Consider the following 14,428-nt stretch of genomic DNA (forward strand, 5'->3'; position numbering starts at 1 on the left):
AGCATATTAAGGCCAACCAGATACGTACAAGGAACAGGTTAGGTTTGAGCGCAAGCCAGAGAAAGTAAACATTGGAGATGGGGGAGGAGCAGCACTGTTTGGCTGAGTTTAGTAAGAGGAAAAAATGAAAGGAGGCCTGGGAAGGAGCTCAGAGCCTGGGGCTGCACAGAGGTGAGCTCTGACTTCATCTTCAGAGGCAGCCTGTACCTTGTGGAGTTCAGAGGGAACGTGCCTGAGCTGGAACACAGGTATACAGCAGGCCTGGAAGACTCACGGTCTGGGAAGACGCTTACCCTGTGCAGGGGTGACGCAATGCAATGTGACAAGGTTAGGACTGCTTTTGCATCAGTGCTAGAGGACGTAGACTTGGGCGCTAATATTGAAGAAGGCCTCCTGGAGGCAGTGATGCCCATCCCGAGTCTTGAAGCAGGGACGAAGGCTTGCCCAAGGAGTAAAGGAAACAGTTTCCAGGAAGAGAAGACAGGGAGCAAAGGCATGGAAATACTAAACTTATGTAAGCCCAGAACCCAAGCACTTGGCTATGGCTGGGACCAGCATTTCTCAAAATGTGATCCCCAGACCAGCCAGTTCATCTTCACTTGAGAACTTGGGAGAAATACAAATTCGTGGGCCTCAACCTAGATCTACCAAATCAGAAACTGAGGATCCGGCCAGCAATCTGTTTTGACAGGCCTCCAAGTGATTCCGGTGCTTGCTCAAAATTGAAAACCACTGGCTGTATTCATTCATTCACTCCCTGATTTTCAGTAACCCCAATTTTGTGCCAGCCCCATCAGTCCAGACATGGGAATATACTGGTGAACAAGACAGACATGCTTCCTGTCCTCATGGTGCTCAAATTCTAGGGGCAGACTAATCAACTTTGGGGAATGGAATGAAAAACAGTCCTATATTAGGAAGATTTATTGGGTCTGGCTACACAGGCAGCTAGTGAAGACCCAGAGAGAGGAAGGAAAGCCTGAAACAGTGTCCCTGGCTCGGGGAACAGCACTTGCAAAGGCCACCATACGAGAAAGAGCTGAGCTCAAGAAACAGAAAGGAGGACGATGTGGCTGAGAAGTAAGGAAACGGGGAGATGGTACAAAATGAAGCTGGTTAGGTAGGCAGGGGCCAGGGCATGGAGGCACTTATAGCACGTGCTCAGGAGCCTGGATTTTATTTTCAGTGCAATACAAATTCCTTGGCGGGTCTTACTGGCGTAACAAGACAGCAGCAGGCAAGAGTTTTGGGAGCAAAGCGGTAGGAAGAAGCTGAAGAGGTGGACAGAAGCCTCCTCAGATGGAGCCATGGAGGTGGGTTTAGGCCTTTGAACTTGATCCTGAAGGCAATGGGGAATCATTACAGAGTTTTCAACACCAGGATCTCTGGGGCAGCTCGTCACCTTCATCACAGCGCGCCCACTAGGGGCCGATTTCCACACCGAGCTGCAGATCTGCCATGAAAAGGGCTAGTTCCAGGCCTGGGAGCCAATGATCTGAGCTGGCCTCAGGTCTCCCCAAGGAAGAGAACAATCTGAACGGAGCTGATTACAAGGCTACCAGGAAGCCCTAAAAGAAACGGGAGCCTGTGATTTTTTTCTCCATATCCCAGGCTGCAGTCTGTAACCTCGATAATGGATTTGAATGACCTTCACTTCACTTTTTTCTCATGTCAAGAGATTGCATAAACTTAACCTCAAATCTCTAAAAAAAAAAAAAAAGAAAGAAAACTATTTCGTTACATCCACTACCTACATATTTCTAGCAAAACGGATACAATGTTAGTCTAATAGGACAAAACAAAACAGTGACACGCTCCTTCCTTCTCTCTCAAAAGCAAAATAGAACCAAATCTGTATTTTTCAAAATCACAGTCAGGGATGATAGTCACTGGAAAACAACATGCAAATAAATATAAGTATTCAAATTAGGCTCACAGCAATGAGAAAACCCAGTATTTGAAGGTTGAAATGTCTTTTCATTCCTCTCATTCCTTCGATGAAAAAATATTTTCTGTCCCCAAGTCTGATTTATCTCAGATTCCTGTTCCCTGAAAGGTCTTTCCCAAACATTTCCCTGGTCTGCCCTATTTGTTTCTGTTCTTAACCTTTGTTTTTTCAGAGTTTTTGGAATGAATGGAGAGGTATTTATTTGCCACGGTAAAAGCCTTGTTAGGAATTTAAAAATACCTTTTTTTTTTTTGGTTGAATGTTTGTAAAAGAATAGGTAGCAAAGACAGGTTGTATGGCTCCTCTCAGGAGCTGCGTGGGGTGGGGGTGGAACTGAGTCCTGACGGCAAGAATACCTGGGAGCATTGGAAGGATAGACATGGGGCTTATTTCAAACCCGTGGGTCAGCAGCATCTACAAATACCCACGGAGTGTTTTTCAGGCTCTTGGGACCACACGCACGCACACACACACACACACACCATTTTCATCACACTGAGTGTTTCACACACACACTATTCTGTGTAATCTCCAATCATTGGGTTCCTGATCTGAAAATGATTTTCCCCTCACTGGGAAGCCAAGAACACACCCAAATGGATAAAGAACATACAGATAGCGATAATGTTGTGCTAACTGAACAAAAGAGACAATAAATAGCAAGGGAGTTCAGGGAAAGTAGAAAGCCCAAAGCAAGGAGCAGTCTTCATAATAATAAAGAATCATAGACCAGTGATCATCTATTCCATTTGAAAATAAGGGTTACAACCCAATAGCGAGTCATACTAGCAGGTCAGTGGGTTAGGTAGGACAGCTTTAAAAATAAAATAGATCACAAAAGAAAATAGCAGAATGCATTGTTCATAGTAAAAGTAAATACTGTTTCATGAAACTTTTGTCCCAGTTTGTATCTGTACAAATAGATAAATATGGGTCTACACTCCACTGGGTCACAACGGAAAATATATTTCTGCAGGTGGGGTCACAGCCAAAATGGATCAAAAGCCATTAATCTAGTCCAATTCTGTCATTTCATGTTTTTACTTTGAAGGTTAATTTTTCATTGCATAAGTATTATTTTGATAAATTCTTCTTTTAAAGTTATTGCAGAGAAAGCTACAGTTTCCTATGATCAGCACTCCCCATCCTCAAAAGTAATTCCTACTAAGAGTTTGCTGGGTAGCCCTGGCCGGTATGGCTCATCAGCGGTCAGAGCATCAGTCTGTGGACCAGAGAGACCCGGGTTCGATTCCCACTAAGGGCACATACCTTGGTTGCAGTCTGTCTTTGGCCCCAGTTGGGGTCACGTGGGTGGCAACCAGTCAATGTGTCTATCTCACATCAATGTTTCTCTCTCTTCCTTCCTCTTTCCCTCCTGTTCTATCTGAAGATAAAAGCAAAAGTGCCCTTAGGTGAAGATAAAAAATAAATAAAATAAAATAAGTTTGGTGGGTATCTTCCCATACCTTTTCCTATGACTTTAATTATATATACATGCCTCTATTGAAACATATAGCATTATTTAATATACTTATGTACATTTTTGCTACATCAATTAGTCTCCAAACAAAAAATAAATGGTACACTTAAATTATAATACTTTTAAAAGAGTTAATAAAAAGTCAGTACAGATGTAGGCATGTGCCCGGCTGGTGTGGCTCAGTGGTTGAGCATCGACCCATGCACCAGGAGGTCACCGGTTCAATTTCTGGTCAAGGCACATGCCCAGGTTGTGGGCCAAATCCCCAGTGGGGGGCGTGCAGGAGGCAGACAATCGATGTTCTCTCTCATCCATGTTTCTATCTCTCTCTCCCTTCCTTTCTCTCTAAAGTCAATTTAGAAAAAAGAAAAAGTTGTAGGCATGTGATGAAATTGTAAAGATAAGCAGAGTTTAGATCATGCAGGGTCTTAAAGACCAGGTAAAGAAGTTTGGATTGTACCTTCAGGGCAGTGGAAATCCACTCAAGAGTTTTAAGTGGGGCAGTGGCAAGATCTGATTTAGGGTTTTATATCATCATCATCATCATCATCATTATTATTATTATTATTATTTAATTCTAGAAGATAATCATTCTTCCACACTTTTAAATATATATATATATTATATTAGTTTTAGGTGTACACCGCAGTGATTAGACATTATATAATTTACTAAGTGATCATCCTGATAAATCTCATACCCATCTGACACCATACATAGTTATTAGAATATGTACTACATTCCTTATGCTGCACTTGACATCCTTGTGACTATTCTGCAAGAACCAATTTGTACTTCTTAATCCCTTCATCATTTTCCCAACTCCTCCATCTGGCAACTATCACAGTGTTCTCTGTCCATGAGTCTGTTTCTGTTCTGTTTGTTCATTTATTTTGTTTTTTAAATTCAGTTGTTGATAGATATGTGTTTATTGCCATTTTATTGTTCATATTTTTATCCTTTTTTTTTTTTCTTCTTTTCTTCTTCTTTTTCTTCTTCTTCAAGAAAACCCTTTAACATTTCATGTAATACAGGTTTAGTGCTGATAAACTCCTTTAGCTTTTTCTTGTCTGGGAAGCTCTTTTTCTGTCCTTCAATTCTAAATGACAGCTTTGCTGGGTAAAGTAATCTCAATTGAAGGTCCCTGCTTTTCATCATTTGGAATATTTCTTGCCACTCCCTTCTGGCCTGCAAAGTTTCTGTTGAGAAATCAGCCAGTCTTACGGGAGCTCCTTTATAGGTAAATAACTGCCTTTCTCTTGTTGCTTTTAAGTCTTCGTGTGGGCCTCTTTGGGTTCATTTTGTTTAGGACTCTGTGCACTTCCTGGACTTGTATGTCTATTACCAGGTTAAGAAAGTTTTTCATCATTATTTTTTCAAATAAGTTTTGAATTTCTTGCTCTCTCTCTTCTCCTTCCAGTATCCCCATGATGTGAATGTTGGTATGCTTGAAGTTTTCCCAAAGGCTCCTTACACTATCCTTATTTCTTTGGATTCTTTTTCTTTTTGCTATTTAGATTAGGTGGTTTTTACTTCCTTATATTCCAAATTGCCGATTTGATTCTGGGCCTCATCTACTCTACTGTGAGTCCCCTATAACTTATTCATTTTGGTTAGTGTATCCTTATTTCTGACTGTTTTGTGTGTGTGTGTGGTTTCCATGTCCTATTTTTATAAATATATTTTTATTGATTCTCTTAGAGAGAGATAGAAACATTGATGTGAGAGGGAAACATCGATTGGCTGCCTCCTTCACGCCTCCCACTGGGGATCGAGCCTGCAACTCGGGCTTGTGCCCTGACCAGGAATCAAACCGGGACCGCTCAGTCTGTGGGGTGCCGCTCAATCCACTGAGCCGCACCAGGCGGGCTCCATGCCCCTTGTTTTTTTAAGGCATTTTTTTAAAAATATTTTTTCTGTATTGATTTTAGAGAGAGAGGGAGGAAGAAGGAGAGAAAGATAGAAACATCGATGAGAGAGAACATGGATTGGCCGCCTCCTGCATGTCCCCACTGGGGATCAGGCCCACAACCTGAGCATGTGTCCTGACCGGGAATCGAACCAGCGACCTCTTGGTGCACTCAGTCAGTGAGCCACACCAGCCGGGCTCCATGTCCTTTTTTATGTTGTTGAAGTTCTCACTGAGTTCATCTACTTTTCCCCTAAGTTTATTGAGCATCTTTATAACCAGCGTTTTGAACTCTGCATCTAGTAGATTGCCTGTCTCCATTTTGTTCAGTTCTTTTTCTGGGATTTAGTTCTTTCATTCTTTCTATTCTTTCATTGTTTCCTTGTCACCTCACTTTGGCAGCCTCCCTGTGCTTCTGTGTATCAGGTAGAGCTGCTCCATCTCCCATGCGTAGCAGAGTGGCCTAATGGAGTGGGTGTCCTGCAGGGTCTGGTGCCACAGCCTCCCCGTTTACCCACGCTGGGCACTTCAGGTGTACTACTCCATCTCCCCCTGTGTGGACTGTGTCCACCCTCCTGTTGTAGTGGAGCCTTGATTGCTGCTGGCATGTCAATGGGAAGGATTTACCTCCAGACCGATTGGCTGCAAGGACTGGCTGCAGCCGCCAGGGTGGATCAGCTATGCAGGGGCCCACCAAACACAAGACTGACTTTATTTATTTATTTTTTCAATTATCTTCAGATAGAGAGGGAGGGCGAGAGAGTGAAAACATTGATGTGAGAGAGACACATCGACTGGCTGCCACCCACACAACCCCAACCAGGGCTGGGGAAAACTGCAACTGAAGTACGTGCCCTTAGCAGGAACCAAGCCCGGGTCCCTCAAGTCTGCGGCCAATGCTCTAACCGCTGAGCCAAACCAGTCAGGGCACAAGACTTACTTTAGCATGGCTCTGGTGCCCACTGGTTCTGCCCCTTGAGTGTGTCACTAGTAGAGGTGTTCGATGATGTTTCAATGTGGTTTGAAGTTGTCCACTGGGTACACTGGCTTTGGGGCCTCCCAGGAGGTATAAGCCAACATCAGCCACCACCTGTGTTCTGCCCAGGGCCACCAGCGTGAGCTACACATCAGTTCGAAGATGGCTGCTACTAGTGCTGGGCTTGGAAGTGTCCAGCGGAGGCCGAGCTGTGAACCAAGCCTGGCTACTGCTAGTGCCAGGCCTGAAGCTACTTAGTGAGAGGTACAGGCATGCTGAGGCCAGGTGCTGCTTGTTTGAGAGATTTTAGGCAAGTTTGAAGTACTGTATGTGCCAACACAGGCCATTTGTATGGAAAAGCCACAGGAGATATCCTGGGTGGGCCTGAGAGTTGGGGTCTGAGGGAGTCATCATAGTGAGGTGAACAATGTTAGCCAGGTTGGTGGAGACTCAGATATAGCGCCCGGCTGCTGGCTGTGTGAGGGGAGGGCTCACCAAAGGAACAGTGGCCTCTGCCAGCACTTCTGTCTGGGAGAAAGCCGCCCCTCCAGCTCTCACCCTGATGTCAGACAATTCAGTTCCTCCCCGTATGTCCCTGGCACTTTAGAGCTGCTGCCCCAGCACTGGAGCTCAGAGTAAGTGAGTCTGAGAAAGTCTGTGTGTGGACCCTTTAAGAGGAACGCCTGGGACCCTAGAAGCCCTCTGTCTCCCTCAGCCACAGTCCCCACTGATTTTCACAGCCAGACATTACAGGGACTTCTCTTCCTAACATTTGAACCCTGGGTTGGGGGTCCTGGTATAGGGCTGGTACCCCTCACTCCTCAGGGGTACCACTGCAGCTGAGATACTCCTCCTGTTTTTTAAAAAATCTTCATCCAAGGATATGTTTTTATTCATTTTTAGAGAGAGAGAGAGAGAGAGAGAGAGAAACATTGATCAGTTGCCTCCCATATGTACACAACCAGAGATAGATCCTGCAACCTAGGTATGTGGCCTGACTGGGAATCGAATCTGTAGCCTCTTGGTGTATGGGATGATGCTCCAACCACTGAGCAACCAGGCCAGGGCTGTTCCTCCTGGTTTTTATTTGCCACATGTGGGTTTTTGTACAAACCCATTCTTCATCTTCACTCCTCCAACCAGTCTTGATGTGGCTTCTTCTTTATATCCTTAGTTGTAGGACTTCTGGTCAGCTCGATTTCAGGTGTCTGAATGATGGTTGTTCTGCAGTTTAGTTGTAACTTTGATGTGGTTGTGGGAGGAGGTGAGTACTGCTTTTACGTATGCCGCCATTGTGACTGGAAGCCCTGATTTAAGTTTTTAAAAGCTTACTCTAGCTGTTCTGTGGAGACTGGGTTGGAGGGGAGCAAGAGTGAAGGCAGAAAGATTGGGCTGGAGGCTCGAGTGGTTCTTCGGGTGGTAGAGGATGGAGCTTGGACCAGGGCTGGAGCAGTGGAGACGGAGGGAAGTGAGCCACTGCAGGGTCTTTCTTAGAGGTTGATTTCAGGATATTGGGAAATGGACTGAATGATGACATGGCAGGCAGAAGGAAGTGAAAAAAATGATGTTGTCTCAGAGGGATGAGAAAGATTTTGCAGGCATAAGGGCAGAAGCAGCCCCGGGGCACGAGCAGGTCTGGGACAGAGATGGTTGCAGTAGCGCCTCCCATGGAGCTGCCCTTGGATGTTACGGTTGGAGTGATAACAGGCTGCTTCCTGGTGAGAGAGTCTGGGCCCTTTCTGACAACCCTGCATCCAACACCCAAACAGCACGATAGCCTGCGTGGTCGAAAGGTACAGCCTGAGTGGGCACTGGGGTGAGGGGAGGAGGGTGGAAATCGATGTGAAATACTGAGTTTGAAAATACATTGTTAATGATACATGCAGTACTGGACATTGGAAATACCAGCCACATTTGAACTTATTTTCCGATAGCACTACAACTAGAAGTTAGGAATCGTAAGTGTCACCGGTTAGGCTCTGGGAATCAGGCTCTGAGACAGAGATTGGTATACAGGAGGCTTCTCAGGAAATGCTCTTAGAATGGACACCAGTGGAAGGGAAGAGAAGGAAGCAGGATAGAACAGAGAAGGCTGAGGTCTTAACGGAGGCCTCGGCTGACCCGGTAAGGATCTCGAAAGCTAACCTTCAGCGCTGTCCCAGTTGGATTGGATCGGCCCAGTGTAGAGGGGCCTTTAAACGCTCCACGTCAGCTTTCACTGGAAGTGAAGCAGGAGCTTGAGGGAGGCGGCTCTCCTCAGCTGAGGCGGTCTTCTTACCTCCCCACAGGGCTGCTCGCCAAGGGCTGTCTGATGGCAGCACTCCCCGAAGCTGAGAGAATAAGTCCTTCATTCTTAAAGGGAAGTCTGAGTGGCACATCTCACCATCCTGGGAAGGACCTTAGGCATCACGTGCTCTGAGCCCTTATTTATAGTTAGAGTCTGAGGTCCTGGCAGATTCAATGGTTTACACATATGACCCAGGTCTCCTGACCCCAGCCGCACCAAGATTTCTATTACAACATGTTATTCTAGCCTAAAAAATGTTACTGGTATATTTGAAATGGGTTATTTGGGTGATGATGGTTGGTTGAGGAATTCCTTCATTGAAAATAGAAACTTAGTTTTCTGTTGAGAGTTTAAGAAAAAAACAGAAGTTGTTTTTCTTGGTTGAATAAACTAGAACAGCTTGTTCCAATTACTTGGTTATTAGTTTGGCTTACAATGTTGGTCAATATTTGGGTTAATGTTAAAAACAGAACCTGAGAAACGCCCCGTGGTCCCTCCCCAGCAGCAGGTGCTGACCTGTGAGGCACATTCACAGCCGCAGGAACGCTGGGTTCCTGACTGTAAGTTAGAGGGTCAGGAACTGAGGCCTAAATTCCAGCTGAAAGAACAGTAAGAACTGGGAATGTATTGTAGGGACACAGCTGCTCTGTGGTCATTTTCACTCAGAAGGACTTTCACTGACAGTTGCTGTGATTCATTTGCCTTACCATGGACCAGCGTGAAAGATGTAGAGAGAGAATTTCAGTGAGGCTGATTTTCCTGCCATGTAATGACAGCAATCCCCCCAAAGATCAAACTCTTTAGGAAATTATAGTAATTAACCTTTGCCTACTAGACACCAATTACCAAATATCAGCCTGGGTTCTTGTCCTAGCTCCATACCAACAAGTGTATGACCTTGGACCAGTCACTCTACCTCATAGACTCATTGATAAATTCAGGAGCTGAACTAAATGGTCCATTTCTACCCTAAATTACTGCTTTGCCTTAAACCCAGACTCACTCATGCACCTCTCGGTGAAGCCCAATTTCCTCCCTTGCCATGGATAATAGAGTACCCCCCCCACCTTATCCATAGTTTGTTGCCCACCACTAACCACAGTCTGAAAATATTAAGTAGAAAGTTCCAGAAATAAACAATTGTGAGTTTAAAATTGTGTGAAGTCTGTGTAGCACGATGACCTCTCCAGCAGTCCCACACTGTCTCCGCTGTCTGTGCTCCCTGCCCATGGGTCGCTCGGCGGCCCGCTCGGTTATCAGACCTTCCGTCTCAGAAGCGTAGGTCTCAGGTTCACGTCGCCCTGACTTCGCTTAACTGGCCCAGAGCACGAGCGCAGTGATGGCAGCGATCTGGATATGCCAAGGAGAAATCATAACGTGCTTTCCTTAAATAAAAAGGTGAACGTTCTTGACTTAATAAGGAAAAAAAGAAATCAGATGCTGAGGTCATTAAGATCAATAGTAAGAATTAATCTTCTATCCATGAAATTGTGAAAAAGGGAAAAGAAATTTGTGCTAGTTTTGCTGTCGCACCTCAAACTGTCCAAATTACAACCGTGCTGCATGGTAAGTGCTTAGTTAAGATGGAAAAGGTATTGAATTTACGGGTGGGAGACATGAAACAGAGAGACCACATTCACGTAACTTTTATTGAAGTGTTTTGTTATAATTGTTCTATTTTAATATGTTGTTAATCTTTTGCTGTGCAAATTTATAAATTAAACTTTATCATGGGTATGTACCTATGTATAGGAAAAAAACATAGCACACATAGGGTTCAGTACTCATATCTCCCACAGGTAAGAGGGGACTGCTGCATATGGTAACATCTGGCTGGTTAGCATGCTCTCTGTCCTGGTGTTAGGTTCTTTACAAGCATGCTATTGACGAATCTTCTGAATCACTCGATGTTCTTCCATGTTCTTAGTTGCAAACAGCAGAATTCAGTCCAGCTGGTGAAACTAGAAAAGCAGCTCACTGACTTCCTGGGAGGGTCAGAGATCAAGCTCAGAGGCCGTGCTAACATGCACAACGCCCAGTCACACCTGAGGGGCTGCTGCAGCAAAGACATGAGTGTCGCCACTCTTGGTCATGGGCAGCTCACGCTCATGCTGATGCCACTGAGACTGGAGACCAAAGCATTGCTGTTCTGTCCCAGTCATGTCTGACACCTCAGGTGACGCCGTAACCAGAAGGTAGATTCAGAGTCCCTGCTTCCTCACAATGCTCACTTCCAAATCAAAGTCACATGTGGGGCCCCTGGCAGAGCCTAGAGCACGTGCCAGTGCCCTCGCCACAAGGGGAGCTGGGAAAGTGAATTCTGGGTTCTCCCTCAGGAAGGAGGAATCATAATGTGAACATTTCTTCACGTCCACGAAGTATTTGAAGGATGTTGGGCAGCCACAAACATGACAAATATAATAGCCCACATTTTACAGATAGAACACATGAGGCTTAAACTCAGAAGGCCCATAACTTTGCCAGTTACCCTGCTGATAAGTAATTTAATGAGATTTAAACCCAGGTCTGTTGGAATGCAAAGATCACACGCTTCAGCCCTCTAGGATTCTGGGTATTTTATAGTGGTTAGGCTTTCCTATTAAGGAGTAAAAGAAAAATAAAACGTTTAATTTGCCAAATGAAAGTTTGTTTCCTGACTTCTCTTTCACCATCAACCCCTCTCTAGACCCTTCTTTACCAAATGGAAAGATGTGTTCATATATGCATTTGTCAGTCAGTATCATTCAGGACTCTTGGTTGCAAACAACAGAAACCAACAATGGTTAATTTAAGCATAAAAGAAATTTGTTGCAAGTATGTTAAGACCCTCAAGAATTACAGAATGCCTAGGGAACCACACTCATAAAATGTGTGCACGCCTGAGGCCACAGCCGAGGCCACGCCACAGAACAGCTTTGCTGAAGAGCTGCTGCCCTGCAGCTGGACACTGCACACTGCCACCAGTACCCTGCCAATGGACACAGCCTGTGGCCACTGCGAGAATCACTGGCAGAGTGAGTTCACTGTTCTGCCTTTTGCATCACTTGCTCTCGATTAAAAAACAAGCATTGGCCCTGGCAGGTTTGGCTCAGCAGTTAGAGTGTCAGCCAGTGGACCAAAGGGTTGCGGGTTTGATTCTCAGTCAAGGGCACATACCTGGGTTGCAGGTTCAATTCTCATACCCATTTGGGGTCATGCAGGAGGCAACCAATTGATGTGTCTATCTCACATCGATGTATCTCCCCACCCCGCTGTCCCCCCCCCCCACCACCACACACACACACACACACACAATCTAAAAATCAATGGAAAAATATCCTTGGGTGAGGATTAAACAGAAAACAACAACAACAAAAAACAACAGACATTGATCGGCCAAGCTCGGGACAAGGAGAGCAAGTATTTGGGCTTTTGGACGTTATTAGAGGAAGGCGGGGTCCAGCCTCCACTAAACCTTCACAGAAGACGCCCCAACCCAGGAGGGGTGTTCAGATGCTGGCAGCGTCAGCAAAAGATGAGGACTGAGGCAAATCAGTCCTGATGTCCTGATGTCAGAGACTTGGTTCTGCTTGGGTACAGACACCTGTCATGGTTACACAAGTCACTTGCTCACTCACCTTTTCCCCAAGTCAATGAAAAATGAAAACATGGATCTGAGGGCGTCCTCGTGTGAGCCAGATGTGAATGGGCTGCCAGACTTGAAGGGGAACAGTGGCTGACTTTCTCCAAGCAGAAATCAGGGAAGGTTCTGTTCCATGAAGGATGGAGAAGGAAGCTGTGGCAAGGCCTGTGTGCAACTCACAATCAAGCCAAGGGGAAGAGGAGGAGGCCACAGGACTCCACCAAGCAGAGCTCAAGGCCTTTGATGACCACATGCCCAGTTGGTCATCACGTAGGGCCCAAGGGCAACCTTGAGGCCCTGAAGCACCATCTGAGGTGGTATGCCCTCAAAGCAGGGAACACCAGGAGATAGCCTAGTCCCTAATTAATCATATGTCATTAATAACTAATACTTAGAACAACTAACACTTAACGTGCATCAGATACTCAACTGTATGCTTTCAATGGATTCTCCCATTTTATGCTCACAGGATCCTTTTAAGGTAAGTCATATTATTATCCCTATGTTAAAGATGAGCAAACTGGGGCTCAGAGATGTTGGTTAACGTGCTCAAGGCCACACAGTAAGTAGTAGAATGGGGAGTTGAACCTGAGCTGTCTGATTTCAGGGACCTGGATCAGAACCGTTCCCTTTTCCTTAGGGACCACAAACTGGAGGCCCGATTCAGAAGCCAAGCCACGCTCCTGTGCGGCCATTTACTCGCCCCTGCACTGAGTGATGAAAGACAGTACACACAGGCAGGCATGATGCCAGGTGGAAGTCAGCAGCTCAGCCCCCAATGTCGTACACGCGGCTAGACTAATCACTCATTGCCCACCACCTGCTGCAGGTGTTGTCAGTGGGCCCTGCTCTGCTAGACAAGTCCCTTATTCTCACTATCCATTCTGTTGCTTCTCTATAAAACGAGAGGGCCGAACTAGATGGTCTATCTCAGAGATCTTTTCCAGTTCTAAAATGTCATGATCTGGAGTGTTCCAGACACTGAGCCTTCCTCTCGGGGCTTGTAGACAGTGGTCCCGAGAGACAAGGTGACCAGCCATCTGCAGTCAGGAAGCCCCAGAAGGCCGTGACCACAACCTTGTTCCTTTCTCTGTCCAACTGCCAATACCTACAGAGCACACTCCTTTAACTCCAGGCCAGTGTGAAGGCATGAGGATGGAAAGCTGAGTTCTGCTGAACTAACAGATTTCTACTTCTTTGGGGATTAAGTAAAAACTTCTAAAAATGTTAGGGGAGAGCCACGTTCCAAAGCATACAAGAAAGGGTTAATCTAAGTCAACTCAGGTTAACTTTTGCTGACGTGCACCTTCTGCCCTAGGGAGAAGCAAAGATGCTGAAAGATGGGAAGGTTTTCAGGGTGGTCCACGAGAACTGCTGGGATCCGGAAGTCCGTATCAGAGAAATGGACCAAACAGGTACTTACGATGAGAAATGTTACCAATGATTACATCTGACATAAAAGACATGTCTCACCCTGAAGTCTGTTGACCATTTTACAGGATTTATATGATGGTAACTTCTGATCTTCTTTTCTCCACTAAGCCACACTGCTCCAGTTTCACTGGGGTGGGATGGGGCCTTCAACTATAATGTTTTCAGTGTAAATTTTTTTAATTAGGTATACCTGTTTTAAAGTAGAATGCTGTATCATAAGAAATATAAAAGTGGCATTTTATTATTTTGAAGCTTTTTAAGTTCAAATATATAGTATTTACTTATAGAGTCCATTAAAAGGTAAATTTTAGAGTGAACACATGGAGATTTGGGGAGAGTAGTGCACCTGGAGAGGGCATGAGGGCTCCTCGCCCCTTTCCCACACCTTGCCCTCTACATCTCTTCCATCTGTTCCTGAGTCACATCCTTTTATAAAAAACTGGTGATTTATTGGCTCAAGAACTTTGGGGGAGGGTGAAAAAAATGGCAGCAGAGTAAATGGAAGCTACACAGATGATCTCCCAGAACTAAATGGGAATTACAACTAACATAAAGATAAATTATCGGAAAAAAGCAACAGAAAAGCAGCGGGACAGGACCATATAACCAGGGACACTGGTAGGTCTATGGGGGTGTGAGAGGGTGGCAAGCTGGGAGACCACAGACAGCAGCGGTATTAGCTGTGAGCAGCGCCATTGGGGTTAAAATCCCAAGCCGACTCCACAATGCAGAGGGCCAGGACAGAGCACTAGATTGGCTACATCCATTCACC

At 45.4% G+C, this 14,428-nt stretch overlaps 1 protein-coding gene across 3 annotated transcripts in view; it reads left to right on the forward strand.

Moving 5' to 3' along the window:
- ACMSD (aminocarboxymuconate semialdehyde decarboxylase) overlaps positions 1–14,428 on the forward strand; it is a 78,256-nt gene that overhangs the window by 7,258 nt on the left and 56,570 nt on the right. Inside the window, exons 1-2 of one of the 3 annotated variants that reach the window (XM_036254409.1) lie at positions 7,924–8,106; positions 13,541–13,637. In XM_036254409.1, coding sequence (XP_036110302.1) covers positions 7,960–8,106; positions 13,541–13,637 — 244 coding nt within the window. In that variant the 5' untranslated portion in view covers positions 7,924–7,959. Of the gene's footprint in view, positions 1–7,923; positions 8,107–13,540; positions 13,638–14,428 lie in introns of those variants that run through there. The other 2 variants (XM_036254412.1, XM_036254411.1) reach the window with 2 other exon arrangements.

The sequence above is a fragment of the Molossus molossus genome, unplaced genomic scaffold, assembly GCF_014108415.1.
Source record: "Molossus molossus isolate mMolMol1 unplaced genomic scaffold, mMolMol1.p scaffold_m16_p_11, whole genome shotgun sequence".
NCBI lineage: Eukaryota > Metazoa > Chordata > Mammalia > Chiroptera > Molossidae > Molossus > Molossus molossus.